Source organism: Callithrix jacchus, chromosome 12 (assembly GCF_049354715.1).
Source record: "Callithrix jacchus isolate 240 chromosome 12, calJac240_pri, whole genome shotgun sequence".
Lineage (NCBI taxonomy): Eukaryota > Metazoa > Chordata > Mammalia > Primates > Cebidae > Callithrix > Callithrix jacchus.
In genome coordinates this window covers 126,671,525-126,684,172 of record NC_133513.1, presented here as the reverse complement: position 1 = coordinate 126,684,172, position 12,648 = coordinate 126,671,525, and the positions used below count along the sequence as shown (strand labels likewise).

General features: G+C 61.2%; 2 protein-coding genes across 4 annotated transcripts; one reads left to right on the top strand and one right to left on the bottom strand.

Annotated features, from left to right (window-relative positions):
* The first annotated feature begins 318 nt into the window (after nt 1-318).
* FUOM (fucose mutarotase) lies at nt 319-3,063 on the top strand. 3 transcript variants are annotated; one of them, XM_002756729.7, is made up of 6 exons: nt 319-415; nt 1,008-1,076; nt 1,265-1,335; nt 1,538-1,636; nt 2,424-2,497; nt 2,768-3,063. In XM_002756729.7, exons 1-6 carry the CDS (start codon nt 331-333, stop codon nt 2,841-2,843), a joined length of 474 nt encoding a protein of 157 aa, XP_002756775.5. In that variant the 5' UTR covers nt 319-330; the 3' UTR covers nt 2,844-3,063. The 3 variants fall into 3 exon arrangements, with proteins under 3 accessions (XP_002756775.5, XP_054099517.2, XP_054099516.2); XM_054243542.2 differs by having other exon boundaries at nt 319-466; nt 2,822-3,063; XM_054243541.2 differs by having other exon boundaries at nt 319-466.
* A 2,410-nt stretch (nt 3,064-5,473) lies between these two features.
* PRAP1 (proline rich acidic protein 1) lies at nt 5,474-11,661 on the bottom strand. The gene is made up of 5 exons (XM_008978962.5): nt 11,570-11,661; nt 8,886-8,952; nt 6,698-6,750; nt 5,918-6,024; nt 5,474-5,785 (listed from the first exon to the last, which is right to left on the bottom strand). Exons 1-5 carry the CDS (start codon nt 11,590-11,592, stop codon nt 5,580-5,582), a joined length of 456 nt encoding a protein of 151 aa, XP_008977210.4. The 5' UTR covers nt 11,593-11,661; the 3' UTR covers nt 5,474-5,579.
* Nucleotides 11,662-12,648: the final 987 nt, after the last annotated feature.

The window sequence follows — 12,648 nt, the reverse complement described above, 5'->3', positions numbered from 1 at the left end:
GTGGGAGGCTTGGGTAGGGACACTGAGGAGCCCCCGGCCACAATGCGCGGGCGCCAGAGGCTCGGACCTGGTGAGGCGCTCGTGAGCTGGGTGGGTGTTGCCCCCCACGCCCCAACTCAGCCTGCGCGTCCCCAGGTTCTCGGGGCTCTCCGCCCTTCTGCGAGCTGCAAGCAGACCCCAGCCCGCCAACCCCTGGGCCCGGTCCCGGGTCCCCAAGCCTGTGACCCCAAACCCCGACCTCCCCGTAAAGCCCCTCCCGGCCCCTAGGCCCCGCCCTTCCCTGTACAGCCCCTCCCGGCGCTAGGCCCCGCCCTCCCCGTCGGCCGGGCCATGGTGTCGCTGAAGGGAGTCCCCGCGCTGCTGTCCCCCGAGCTGCTCTACGCGCTGGCGCGGATGGGGCACGGGGACGAGATCGGTGAGCGCAGCGGGCCGGGGCTTCGGAGACCACCCCGGGGCAGGCAGGCAGGCGAGGCTCGCGCGGGGACCCCCGGGCCGGGGTCCTGGTCACCTCGTGCTGACTATTGCGGCCGCGCCCCGCGCCCGGGAAGGGCGGGGTCCTGGGGTGGGGGGCGTTGCTCGGGCCTCCCCCACCCCCGCTTCAGGGCGGGGACGGCCCGAGCTTCCCGCCAGTCCCTCCCCGGACGGCCCGAAAGCCGCGGCGCCTGGGCTGCCCACGAGGGTTCGGGCTTTTCTCCTCCTGGGGCCTGGGGTCCCGGGCAGGGGCTGTGTGGCTGGGGGCCTGGTCCGGGCATCGCGGGCAGCCGCGCGTCCTCTGGCCCCTGGGGACGCCCCTGACCCGACAGCCTCGCGGGCAGCTGCTGACGCCTTTCCTCCTCCCGGGCGCGGACCTTGCCCTCCCCGCCTCCAGCCCTGAGGACTCCGACGGCGGCCGGTCCCCTCGTGACCCACGATCTGCCGCCACGACTGGGTGGGAGGATGGGTGGCGCCGACCCCGAGGGGAGGGACAGGTGCTGACCACGGGCTGTCCTCTCCTCCCGGCCGTTTAGTTCTCGCGGACTTGAACTTCCCGGCTTCCTCCATCTGCCAGTCTGGGCCCATGGAGATCCGGGCAGACGGTGAGCGAGCCCCAGGTCCCCCAGGGCAGGGCGGGAGGGCCGTGCTCCCGGCTCTGAGCCCCTCTGTGGCATGTCCTGGCCCCACGTCCATGCTTGCCAGCTGGCTGGCCAGCGAAGCCCAGGTGTGAAGGGTGCAGACAGGTGGGCGAGCAGGCTGGAGACTCAGTGCCACACCCTCTGCCCTCCAGGCCTGGGCATCCCGCAGCTTCTGGAGGCCGTGCTGAAGCTGCTGCCCCTGGACACCTATGTGGAGAGTCCGGTGAGAGCTGAGTCACCCCTGCACCCTGCTGCTCTGCGCCTCAGTTTCCCCTTTGTCAGGCTTCATAGGGCCCACCCACCTTGGAGGATTGGGAAGCCATGTGTCCCCAAAAGGGTCCTGACCCTCGCCAGGGGAGTCCCAACTGGTCACCTGACCAGGAAGGCTGGCAACCCCCAAGACCCCAGCTGACCCCTCCTTCTAGGCTGTAGTCATGGAGCTGGTGCCCAGCGACAAGGAGAGGGGCCTGCAGATCCCGGTGTGGACACAATACGAGTCCATCCTATTCAAGGCCGGCTGCTCGGTGAGCCTGCAGCCCCAACTGTGGGGAAGGGGCCAGGAACCCTCTGTCTCCTGGAGGCTCAGGAGGGCCAAAAGCAGAGTCCCACGCTCTGTCCTCAAGCGGTCTCCCACCCATCACCCTAAGAACCCCAGACCACCGGGTACTCCCTCACCAGTCAGGGTGGAAGTGGTGCACCTGGCCCCTCCTCCTCTGCCCCTGCCAGGATCCTGACCTGCCGGGGTGGGGGGGGCCTCACCCACCACAGCCTGTGAGTGGAGCCCAGGGACTCAGAATGCCTGGCCTCCCCCTCCTCAATCTCCCCTGGGAGGGTGCCCCCACCCCAGGTCTCCTGCCCCATCATGCCTACGGTCAGAGGCCTAGCTGGGTGCTGTGTCACACAGCCGCCTCCCACCCTGCCCTGCAAGGGGACAGGCCCATTCTCCTGGGCAACCCACTGGCAGGCCTCAGGCAGGGCCTCCATAAAGGGAGGCCAGGGGCTCTCATCCTGGGCAAGGGACACCCCAGGACAGCTGGCAGGGGCTCCACAGTCTGCTGAGCTGGCTGGGTGGCCCCAGGCCAGGCAGACACCAAGCATGGTTCCTCCACCATCTCCTAGGGCCCCCATCCTAGGACTTGGGAGCCAGAGGCTGAGTGTACCCGGGGCCCCCGCAGCAGGAGGGCCCAGGAAATGGAGCTCAGGGGCCCCACCTCCTGGTGCCCACCCTGCTTGGGGCCCTGGGGAGTCCAGGGCTGGCCCATGAGGACTTCTGGGCAAGATTCCCTCCAACCCTGCCATTTTGTCTTCCAGAAAGCCCTGGCAAAGATGGAGAGGTTTGAGTTTTATGAGAGGGCTAAAAAGGCTTTTGCTGTTGTGGCAACTGGGTGAGTTCCGGCTGGTCCAGACCTGCCCCTGTCCCCACCAGGGTCCCCAGGAGCTGCCCCCACCCTCTTCTCAGCTTCTGCCTGACTGAGGCTAGATGTCCCGCAGAGTGGAGAGACCAGGGAGGAAGTTGGGTGGGCAGGGCCCCCATCTGCCTGAGCATCAGGTGGGTGAAGGTAGACAGGGTCTGCTCTGGCCCCCAGAGGCTGGAGCAGGGTCTTGGTGCCCCAGCCCTGCAGCCCAGCTCAGTGCTGAGGTTGGCTCCTCTGCAGGGAGACGGCCCTCTATGGAAACCTCATTCTCAAGAAGGGGGTGCTTGCCCTCAGCCCCCTGCTCGAGGCCTGGTGAAGACCACTGGGCCAGAAGAGGAACCAGGGGCACCTGAGCTCCAGGACCGCCACTTACAGCAGGCCTGCCAGCGGCAGCTCCTAGACCTGGGCCCGGGCTAGGGCTCTAGGGGCCGGCAGTCTTGGGGCGTGCCCTGCCAACTGGGATGAGGGTCCCCCAATTTGTAAAAATGATGGAAAAATGTAGTCGCAGTCGACATTCAGATTAAAGGTTTCAATTCTAGCTCTATTCTCACTCAGACTTGTTTGGTGCTGAGCTCAAGGGAGGCTGCTGGTTCCAGCGCTAGCCCCCCATGTACCCTTGACGAAACCTCAAGAGGGAAGTCAGGCCTGGGGCCTTGGGGGCTGGGCAGGGTGCCTGGTGCCCTGGGGACACCAAGGGCTGGAGTAGGGGCAGTAGCTGCCCTGGAGGCCTTGAGTGGGGTGGGAACTTCAGCCTCAGCCCCCAGGGTTTTGGGCACTAACGGGGCTCTTCACCGGGTCCATTCCTTCTGCCCAGCAGGAGGGCAGGTGGCAGGGCTGGCCTGGATGCTTCAGGAAGAACTATGGGAGCTGGGAGGGGCACTGGTGAGGGAGGTGCCGGCTGGAGAGGCCTGGGTGTGGGCTGTGCCCTGTGCCTGTGGCAATGGGTGGTGAAGTAAGGTTCCTCCCCAGGACCCTTACTTGTCTGGTCAGGCAGGGAAGGTAAAGGACTCGAGGTCATTTAGAGTCCATTGCTAGCCAGAGGTGGGATACAGGGGGGTCCTGAAAGGGGGTGCCTAGGAGGCTTCCCCATGGGATGCTTGGACTGGTCTCCAGGATAGGGAAGAATAACCACCAGCCACTGCTCAGACCCTGGGCCTCTCCCAGGACCCTCCCCCCTCTCCCCAGAAGGGGAGGACTTGCCTCAGTGTCATAGGTATAGAATGAAGACGGGGCAGGGGCTGGAGTTTGAGGGACCAAGGGCGGGAGTGGGAATGACAGGGGCTTCCCCAGGGCTCTAGGGGGCGAGTCCCAGGGTCTCGGACCCACACTCCAGACCACAGGAGAACCATGGGGTGCAGACAAGCCACCCCAGCTGAGATCTGGTGCCAAGTCTGGGGAAAGAACCCTGTCTGGGCTTAAGAACTGGGGGGGTGTGCAGGCGAGCCCGCCCTGGCAAAGAGCTGGCGCCAGGTCTGGGGAAGGGTCCCTGTCTGGGTTTGGCTGCAGACTCTGGGGTCTATCCAGCTGCTGCTCCCAGATGGCAGCCCAGGCCTTCTCCGCAGCCACTAGTGGTCAGCCCCATGGGCCTCGCACTTGTCTGACCAGCCACTGCTGGTCTCCAGACCCCATGGCGGCATGTGGTTTGACGTCAGAAGCTGGGAGCTGATTGCTTGCACCCTCACTCAGTCCCAGGCCCAGCCCACGGACAGGCCTCTGGGGCTAGTGTGCACTCTAGGATTTTATATGCATGAAACCAAATACGAGCAAACAAAATAAAGTTATGAGAAAAAACAAACTAATGGGCAAAACAAAATAAAATCAAGATAGCTAAAAAAAAAAAAAAAAAAAAGCCAAACACTAGCTTGGGCTGCCTCGGGCCAGAGCCTCCTGCAGCCCCAGCCTCCCCAGCTCATCCATAGGGCAGGGTAGCAGCTCTTGCATGGTGGGACTCCGTGGGGCACCCTCGGACAGTTACTCTCAGCTGTTGGTGTCCTGGGAGAGGGCGGGCCTGGCCCGGGGTGCACATGCCCACGGCCCCGAATGGCCTCAGGAGGGCTGAGACAGCAGGATGGAGAGACGGGCGGCCTCTTTCTGTTGCTCCATTCTGTCTTAGCTGCTGTCCAAGACATGTGCGTGGCTCAGCCTGGGCTTGGCACCAGGTCGGGGTGTGAGTGACTCCAGTAGCCTGGACCCGCGCTGCGGCATTGGGCCTGCTAGGCCAGGCTGGCAGGACGGGCGCCCAGAGCAGGAGCTGCACAGAACGCCGAGAGGGCAGAAGGGACATGTCCTGGGCCTGGGCCCACCCCACCCACCTGAGACCTGAGCACCTGTGCGTTTGTCCAGCTGAACACATGCACATTCATCCAGCTGGGCCCTGAGTCCGTGCACTCAGCCTCCCTCCTCCCCGGCCCAGTTGTAGGGAGTCCAGGGTGGGTTCTGTTTCTCAGCTGAGACTGGTCCCAGGGGCGCCCTCTGGTCCCAACCCCTAACTGCTGCCACACAAGGACAAGGGCCTTCAGGGAGCACAACCTTCTGGGAGCCAAGGGTCAGTTGGGCCTTGTGCAGCCCTTGGGGGCTCCTCAGCAGAGCAGGCGGCCCGTTCACTGGCCTTCCAGGGAGGTGGCCTCCCACCTGTTTGCAGGGGTTGGTTTATTTATTTATTTATATATTTTTAGACAGAGTCTTGCTCTGTCACCCAGGATGGAGTGCAGTGGCCCGATCTCAGCTCAATGCAACCTCTGCCTCCCGGGTTCAAGTGATTCTTCTGCTTCAACCTCCCAAATATCTGGGATTGCAGGTGCCTGCCACCACGCCTGGCTAATTTTTGTGTTTTTAGTAGAGATGGGGTTTCACCATGTTGCCCAGGCCAGTCTCAAACTCCTGACCTCAGGTGATCCTCCTGCCTCAGTCTCCCAAACTGCTAGGATTACAGGCATGAGCCACCGCACCGGGCCTACAGGGGTTTATTTGTCTAGCTGGGAGGGGAGGGAGGGTCCCAGTCCCAACAGCCTGGGGCTCGGGACAGGGATGGGCAGTGATAGCCCCTGGAGCCCTACTTGGGGTGGTAGATGTGGTCTTGGTCCTTCTCTGGTCCCTGGAGCACCTGGCGATTTGGCACCACCCACAACTGGGGCTCCTCCGCACCCTGGTCCTCCTCAGGTGAAGGGTGGTACAGGCCATCATAGTCAGGCTCAGGACCCTGCTGGGGGCTCAGGACATGGCCCAGGATGTCCTGAGTCTCCACCCAGGCCTTGGTGCCTAGGGACAAGCAGATGAAGGCATAGCCTCAGTTTCCCTCCCGAGACCCTTGGTCTGTCTGAGTTGACCCCACAAGCAGACTTTGCTGCTCTGGTCTTGTGCCTGCCTGGAAGGATGGGGCCCTGCCCTGACCTAGTGGCTTCTCCTCGGCGGTCAAGAGCTTTGGCTTCTGGACAGGGAACAGCCCCACCAGCTGGTCGTCCTTCTCCGGAGGCTCCACCTCACGGGCGCCCTGGGCCCTGCAGACACAGTTGGGTCAGGTCCACATGCAGGTGGGGGAGGAAGACAGAACCCCTCCTAGGATGGTCCCCACTGTCCCAAGGCAGCTGCTCCAGCACCCACCACCAGCAGCCAGGACAAGCCCCTCTCTCAAGAGCCACAGCAATGGTGGCCCCCACAGTGCTCCTGGCCAGGCTTCCCTACCACATCCCTGGGCCACTGGGTTGGGGGCAGTCGTCAGAGCCTTGGCTAAGCAGCATCCCAAGGTCAAGGATGTGGGAAAACCTCAGGATCCAAGACTGAGCCGCCCTGGCTGCAGCCACCAGCCCTGGAGCACAGGCTGTCCTGGGGGCTATGGGGATGCTGAATTGGGGGAGACCCACTGCAGCTCCAGGACCCCCAGCTGTGTTCTCTTCTCCCACGAGACACGCCCAGGACCCCCAGCTGAGCTCTCTTCTCCCACGAGAGACGCCCAGGACCCCCAGGACCCCCAGCTGAACTGTCTTCTTCTGGCACCAGGCTCTGCTGACAGATCCCTGTAGGGACTGGAGTACCACCTCCTCCCGAAAGTTTCTGGGTGGGGCTCCCCTCTGCATCCGTCCTGTCCACTCCAGGTTCTAGAAGGGTCCAGCAGAACAGGCCGCAGCTTCGGGGAATGGCGGGGGGCAGGGGAGCGGGGTTGGGGGGACTTACTTCTCTGTGTCCTGCTCCGAGGGCCAGTGTTTGACTTGCACCTTGTCAGGGACCTGGGAAGAGAGTTAGCGGAGTGGGCTCAGCCACAGTCCACAGGGGGCCTGAGGGAGGGAGAGGCTGCAGGGGTGGGGGCCGGGCAGCTCAGCACAGCCCAAGAGCATCTGCAGGGGCTGAGCCACTCACAGGTGTCGGGATTGCAAGCCGGGAGTGAGGCTTCCGGCCTGTGCCCAGAAGGCCAGTTGGCCTGCACTTCTGGCTTGGCCTGGGGTGGGAAGGGGCTGGGACGTAACTGGGCACCACATCCCCCACCTAGCACTGTGGGTAACCCCCCATCTGGGCAGCCAGGAAGGAGAGCTAAGCAGATCCCCTGCACAATTAGTGCCTGAAGAATATCTTAGTTTCTGGTATTACCACTCAGTCATTTCCTTTAAATATAATCATGTATTAGTTTAACAATTAGTCCGACATGTATTAGTCGGAACAATTAGCGCCTGAAGAATGTCTTACCACTCAGTTATTTCCACATATATGTATATATAAAATTATGTCCTAGCTCATAGGTGGAGGAATGTCTAGAGCAGACACGGTGCAGAGCATGAATTAAGGGAAAAACAGTCATACTAGGACAGGGAAGAGCAGACACGGTGCAGAGCATGAATTAAGGGAAAAACAGTCATACTAGGACAGGGAAGAGCAGACACGGTGCAGAGCATGAATTAAGGGAAAAACAGTCATACTAGGACAGGGAAGAGCAGACACGGTGCAGAGCATGAATTAAGGGAAAAACAGTCATACTAGGACAGGGAAGAGCAGACACGGTGCAGAGCATGAATTAAGGGAAAAACAGTCATACTAGGACAGGAATCAATGGCCTAGGCAGTAGTGCCCCTGCCTGAAAGGGCACCGGCTACATGGCAGGCCGGCCCAGACAGCAGCGTTCAGTATCGTGAAGATACCCGCTGTATGGCAGGCTTGGAGCCAGAGTCACTCCTCCTGAAAGGGAGTTGCAGTTCCCTGCATCCAGCTCTTGTGGAAAGCTGGCCTCAGGTTGGCAAGCCCTCGAGCGTCCAAGGGTTAAAACCCCTCTGCTGTAATCGCACCTCGGTGGCTGTGAACCCTGTCAGCCCTGCTGCTAATGTACTGATCGGATCATCCTCCTACAGAAATCACTGGAAGCTGCCAGCAGGTGGCTGTGAACCCTCTCAGCTCTCTAGCTACTGTGCTGACTCAAACATCTGCCTATAGAATTCCTTAGAAGTAGCCTGCCCCTAGATAAGAGATTGCACAGTGCACCCTCTTCACTGCACACGGCCCGCCTCCTTGCCTAGGGGACCTGATGAAGGTGGACCCCTTGCTGCACACGGCCCGCCTCCTTGCCTAGGGGACCTGATGAAGGTGGACCCCTTGCTGCACACGGCCCGCCTCCTAGCCTAGGGGATGTGATGGGGGTGGACCCCGTGCTGCACATGGCCCACCTCCTAGCCTAGGGTATGTGATGGGGGTGGACCCCTTGCTGCACACGGCCCGCCTCCTAGCCTAGGGGATGTGATGGGGGTGGACCCCTGGCTTATTGCTCACGTGATTATCGTGACCCTATCACTATCCTCAAGATGACCTCACTCACTACCCTGCCCCCAAACCTATACCCAATAAATACAGACGCTCCCGGACATTTGGGGCCTCGCCTGTCTCTGCTTATAGGTGGGGTGCTCCCCCTCCACCACCCCCAGCCCAGCTGTGCTCTCTGTCCTTCTGTGTCCTGTCTCTATTTCTCGGATCCAGCACCTCAGCACAGTGATAGGGGACATCCCACATTCCTGTAGGGACATGCCCCCAGCCCAGGACGCCACTGTCAGCAGACAGTGCAGCTGAGCTACTTGCACCTGGAGTCACCTCTGGCCCTTAAAGGCCAGAGGAGCATCGAGGGGGCCCTCCTCCACCTGGGGTCACGTGGGTGTCATCCTGGCCCAGCTCCTCCACCTGGGACCTGGGTGTCTTCAGACCTGTCCACCTGACCCCAGTGAAGTGAAGCCTGCCCCACCCTCATCCTGAGGTGCACAGGCATCTGGAGTCATGACCGCACCCTGCCTCTATCCTAGGCCAGCTTGGGGTTTGAAGGCGGAAGAGGGGACCTTTGCAAAAGGTGACGGCTGGAGTCGGTGGCCGGATGGGAAGGGCTCACACATACCTTGGGTGCTGGGCCCGCGCCTGCCTCCCACAGCAGCACAGCCAGTAGGCTGGTAACCACAAGGAGCCTGAGAGGGCCAGAGAGGGAGGAGTGAGGCAGGGGAAGGGGCCAACTCTGCCCATCATCCCCGCCTCCCCGGAACTCCTGACAGCACCCCACTGGGCAGGTGGCGGGGCTGAGCTCAGGCTGCCTGGCCCTGGCCTGGGCTGGGTTTCTTCTTGGGAGCGTAATTAGTTTTACTGGACTCTGCTCACATGGGCCAAGCCTTGCAGGCACGGGACGGGGAGAAGCCCCAGGTCCCCCTGCCTCCAGCCCGCCCGCAGCCAGAGCCCACAGCCCAGCCCCAGTGCCTGCTCCCCACAGCCTGGTGGACACCACTGTGGCAGGCCCTGGAATTCCAGAGGTTCTGCCACATCCACATGCGGACGCACAGGAACGAGAACACACTTGCACACAGGCGCGGGTATGGAGCAGCGGGGCCACAGCGCACTCCCACAGAGCCCAGAGGACGCACACTGCCGTAGGCGGGGCACCTGCTGCATCCCGGAGCTGCGGGCCACGGCTGGAGGTCTCATGGGTGAACGGCAGACCGTTAGGCAGGCAGGCAGGGTGTCGGGTCTGTCTGGACGCGTGATGTGTATGTGTTCATGTATGTGGTGGGGGTGTGCATGTGTGTTGTGGGTGCACAGGTGTGTTTGTGGGTGTGGACTGTGTGCATGTGTTTGTGCATGGTGAATTGCATGTATGCCGTGGGTGGTGTGGTCGGGTGTGTGCACTGTGTGCGTGGGTGTGTGTGGTATGGAGGGTGTGGGTTTGGGGGTGAGTGTGCTGTATGTTATGTGAATTGTTTGTGTGTGTGCGTGTGTGGTGGATGTGTATGTTGTGCGTGGCATAGAGTGCCTGGTGGTTTGTTATGTACATGAGTGTCGAGGTAGATGTGCATGTGTCTTGTGTGTGCTGTGTTTGTGGAGTGTGTGTGGGGTGTGTGTGGTGGATGTATGTGTATGTTGTGTGTGGGTTTGAGAGTGTGTGTGTGCTGCATATGTTATGTGTGTTGTGTTTGTGTGTGTGTGTGTGGTGGATGAATGTGTTTTGTGCGTGGTGTGGAGTATGTGGGTTTGGGGATGTGTGTGTGCGTGTCTGTTGGGGGGATGCATATGTTGTGTGTGGTGTGGAGTGTGAGGGTGTGTGTGTGTGTGTGTGCCAGTGTGGTGTCGTGCAGATTTGTCTCTTCAGGGCCCTGCTGGGGAGGCTTCTGTCTAGGGAGGCTGCTGTCTGTCAGGGTGCCATGGTCCTGGGGGTAGGGTGGGGGTCTGGTTTGCACAGAACTCAGCAGGGCTGCAGTCAGGCTGTGTCGGGCTGGACGCAGTGGTTCAGACCCATAATCCCAGCACTTTGGGAGGCCGAGGCTGATGGATCACTTGAGGTTGGGGTTTCAAAACCAGTCTGGCCAACAAGGTGAAACTTCGTTTCTACTAAAACTGCATAAACATTTTAGCTGGGCATGGTGGCAGCCGCCTGTAATTCCAGCTACTTGAGAGGCTGAGGCAGGAGAATCAGTTGAACCTAGGAGGTGGAGGTTGCGGTGAGATGAGATCGCGCTACTGGCCTCCAGCCTGAGTGCAAGATTTTGTCTCACAAAAAAAAAAAAAAAAGCCTGTGTGGGGCACCCTGCAGTCCTGGGATGCAGCCCCACAGGGACCTTTGCTCCTTCTCTGGGTGACTCACCCACTGTGGGAAGTCAAAGGGCGGGGGGTGTCCCAGACCGCCCGGGGTCGAGGGCCTGGCCTGGCCTGGTTTGGGGGCCCTGCTTCTCCTCAGGACCCCCGGCCGGTTCTGACGCTGGGCAGCGGACATCCACAGCAGGGCTCTTGTCCGAGCATTGGACCCCACTCCCACTGCCATCTGCCCGGGACACCCCTGGAGCCCATCCCCCATGACACACGGCCTGAGGGCCCAGTGCAACAGTGGGTGGTGACTGCCAAGCAGCCCGGCTGTGGGACCCCTGGGGGTTCCCTCTTCAGGCAAATGGCTCCGGGCACCAAAGGGTCCCCAAGCCACCCAGAGGCCAACTCGCTACAAGGGAGAAACACCAGGAGAGGAAGGGCAGGGAGGGCCTTGGCTTAGCAGAGGGGGGAGAGGAGGAGGGCAGCCCCACAAACGGAGAGAAGGGGACCCCCACAGAAGGAAGGCAGCCTCTGATTCCAAGGTCCAGCTGGAGCGAGGGTGCTTCCCTGAGCTCCAAATCCCAGCTCCCAGGGTGACACCACCTCAGGGCACCCCTGACTCCTGCCCCAGCCCCTCCCCGCCCTCAGCCCCCACCCCAGCCCCTCCCTACCCCCCCCTTTTTTTGGGCAGTCACTGCCCTGCTGGTCTTCGCCTGGTGCCTCCCCCTACTTTGTCCCGGGTCAGGGGTCCCTGGGTGATTCTCCACCAGGTCACGGGAACCGAGGGGATAAGGTGCTCTCCCATGCACTCAGGGCCCAGAGGAGGTGGAGCCTGGTGGCAGACCCCAGACCCTCAGAGCCCCCCTTTTCCCTCCCACCCACACAGTCCCCTAAGCCAGGCCCCTGGAGAGAAAGCAGCACATCTGGGCCCCCTCTGGCTAAGGGCCAGGCCTCCAGGTTTGGGTGGGGTTGAGTAGGGTTGGGTGGAGATGGGGGCTCAGGGCCGGTGGGCATTACCTCCTCGTGTCTGGGGTCCCCATCTCTGTGTAGAGTGCTCAGGAAGCTGCAGTTGCTGGTCCCAGTGTCTGGCACCCAGCCCAGCTCCTCCTGCCCAGGCCCAGGCTGCAGGGGCTTTATTGCTGCCGCCTGGGGTGTGTCGGTACAGAGGTCAGGGTGAGGGATGCCACGTTGCTGCTCAGGTGCCCAGGTGCCCGGCTCTGCAGCCGCCCGGCACACTAGAGCCTGGCCCTGATCAGGAACACCTCGATGCCCGGGCAGGGCCCGCCACACCTGACTGAGGAAGAAAAGCAGCATCTATCTGAGGAATGTGGGCCCTTCACGTGATCAGCCAGAGAGGCCTTGGAATGAGACCGACTGACACGGAGTAGCCGTAAATCAACCTGATGGTGCCGCACATGGGGCAGTCGCTCAGACCCCAGAGTCCAGCAGTGCAGAGCTGTCCTGATCCGTGTCCTCCCTGTGAGCAGCGGGAATTCCTGACAAACAACTTGCTATGGGTCACTTCTTTGTCCACGTTTTTGCCTTTAAGAATCCTGCTTGTGGCTCACGCCTGTAATCCTGGGCTGAGGCAACTGGATCCCTGAGGTCAGGAGTTCGAGACAGCCTGGCTAAGGTCATGAAACCCCGTCTCTACCACAAATACAGAAATTAGCTGAGCGTGGCAGTGCGTGCCTGTAATCCCAGCCACTCGGGAGGCTGAGACGGGAGAATCGCTCGAACCTGGGAGACGGAGCTTGCGGTGAGCCGAGGTTGCTCCACCACTGTCACTCTAGCCTGGGTGACAGTGAGACTCCATCCCAAAGAAAAAAACAAAATAGAGAAAGGAAACAACTTATACCCAGAATATAAAAAGAACTCTTACAACTCAACAATAAAAACAACCCAACTGAAAACTATTCAAAACATTTGCACAGAGGTTTTGCCACATAAGATTTGCAAATGGTGACTCCACCCTGAGGAGATGCTCAGCACCACTTGCCACCAAGCTGCACTCCTGCAGGACGGGGTGATGGGCTGCGCCCTAACAATGGGTGACTGTTCAGCGTGGATAAAACACGGCCTGTCCATGAGCTCAC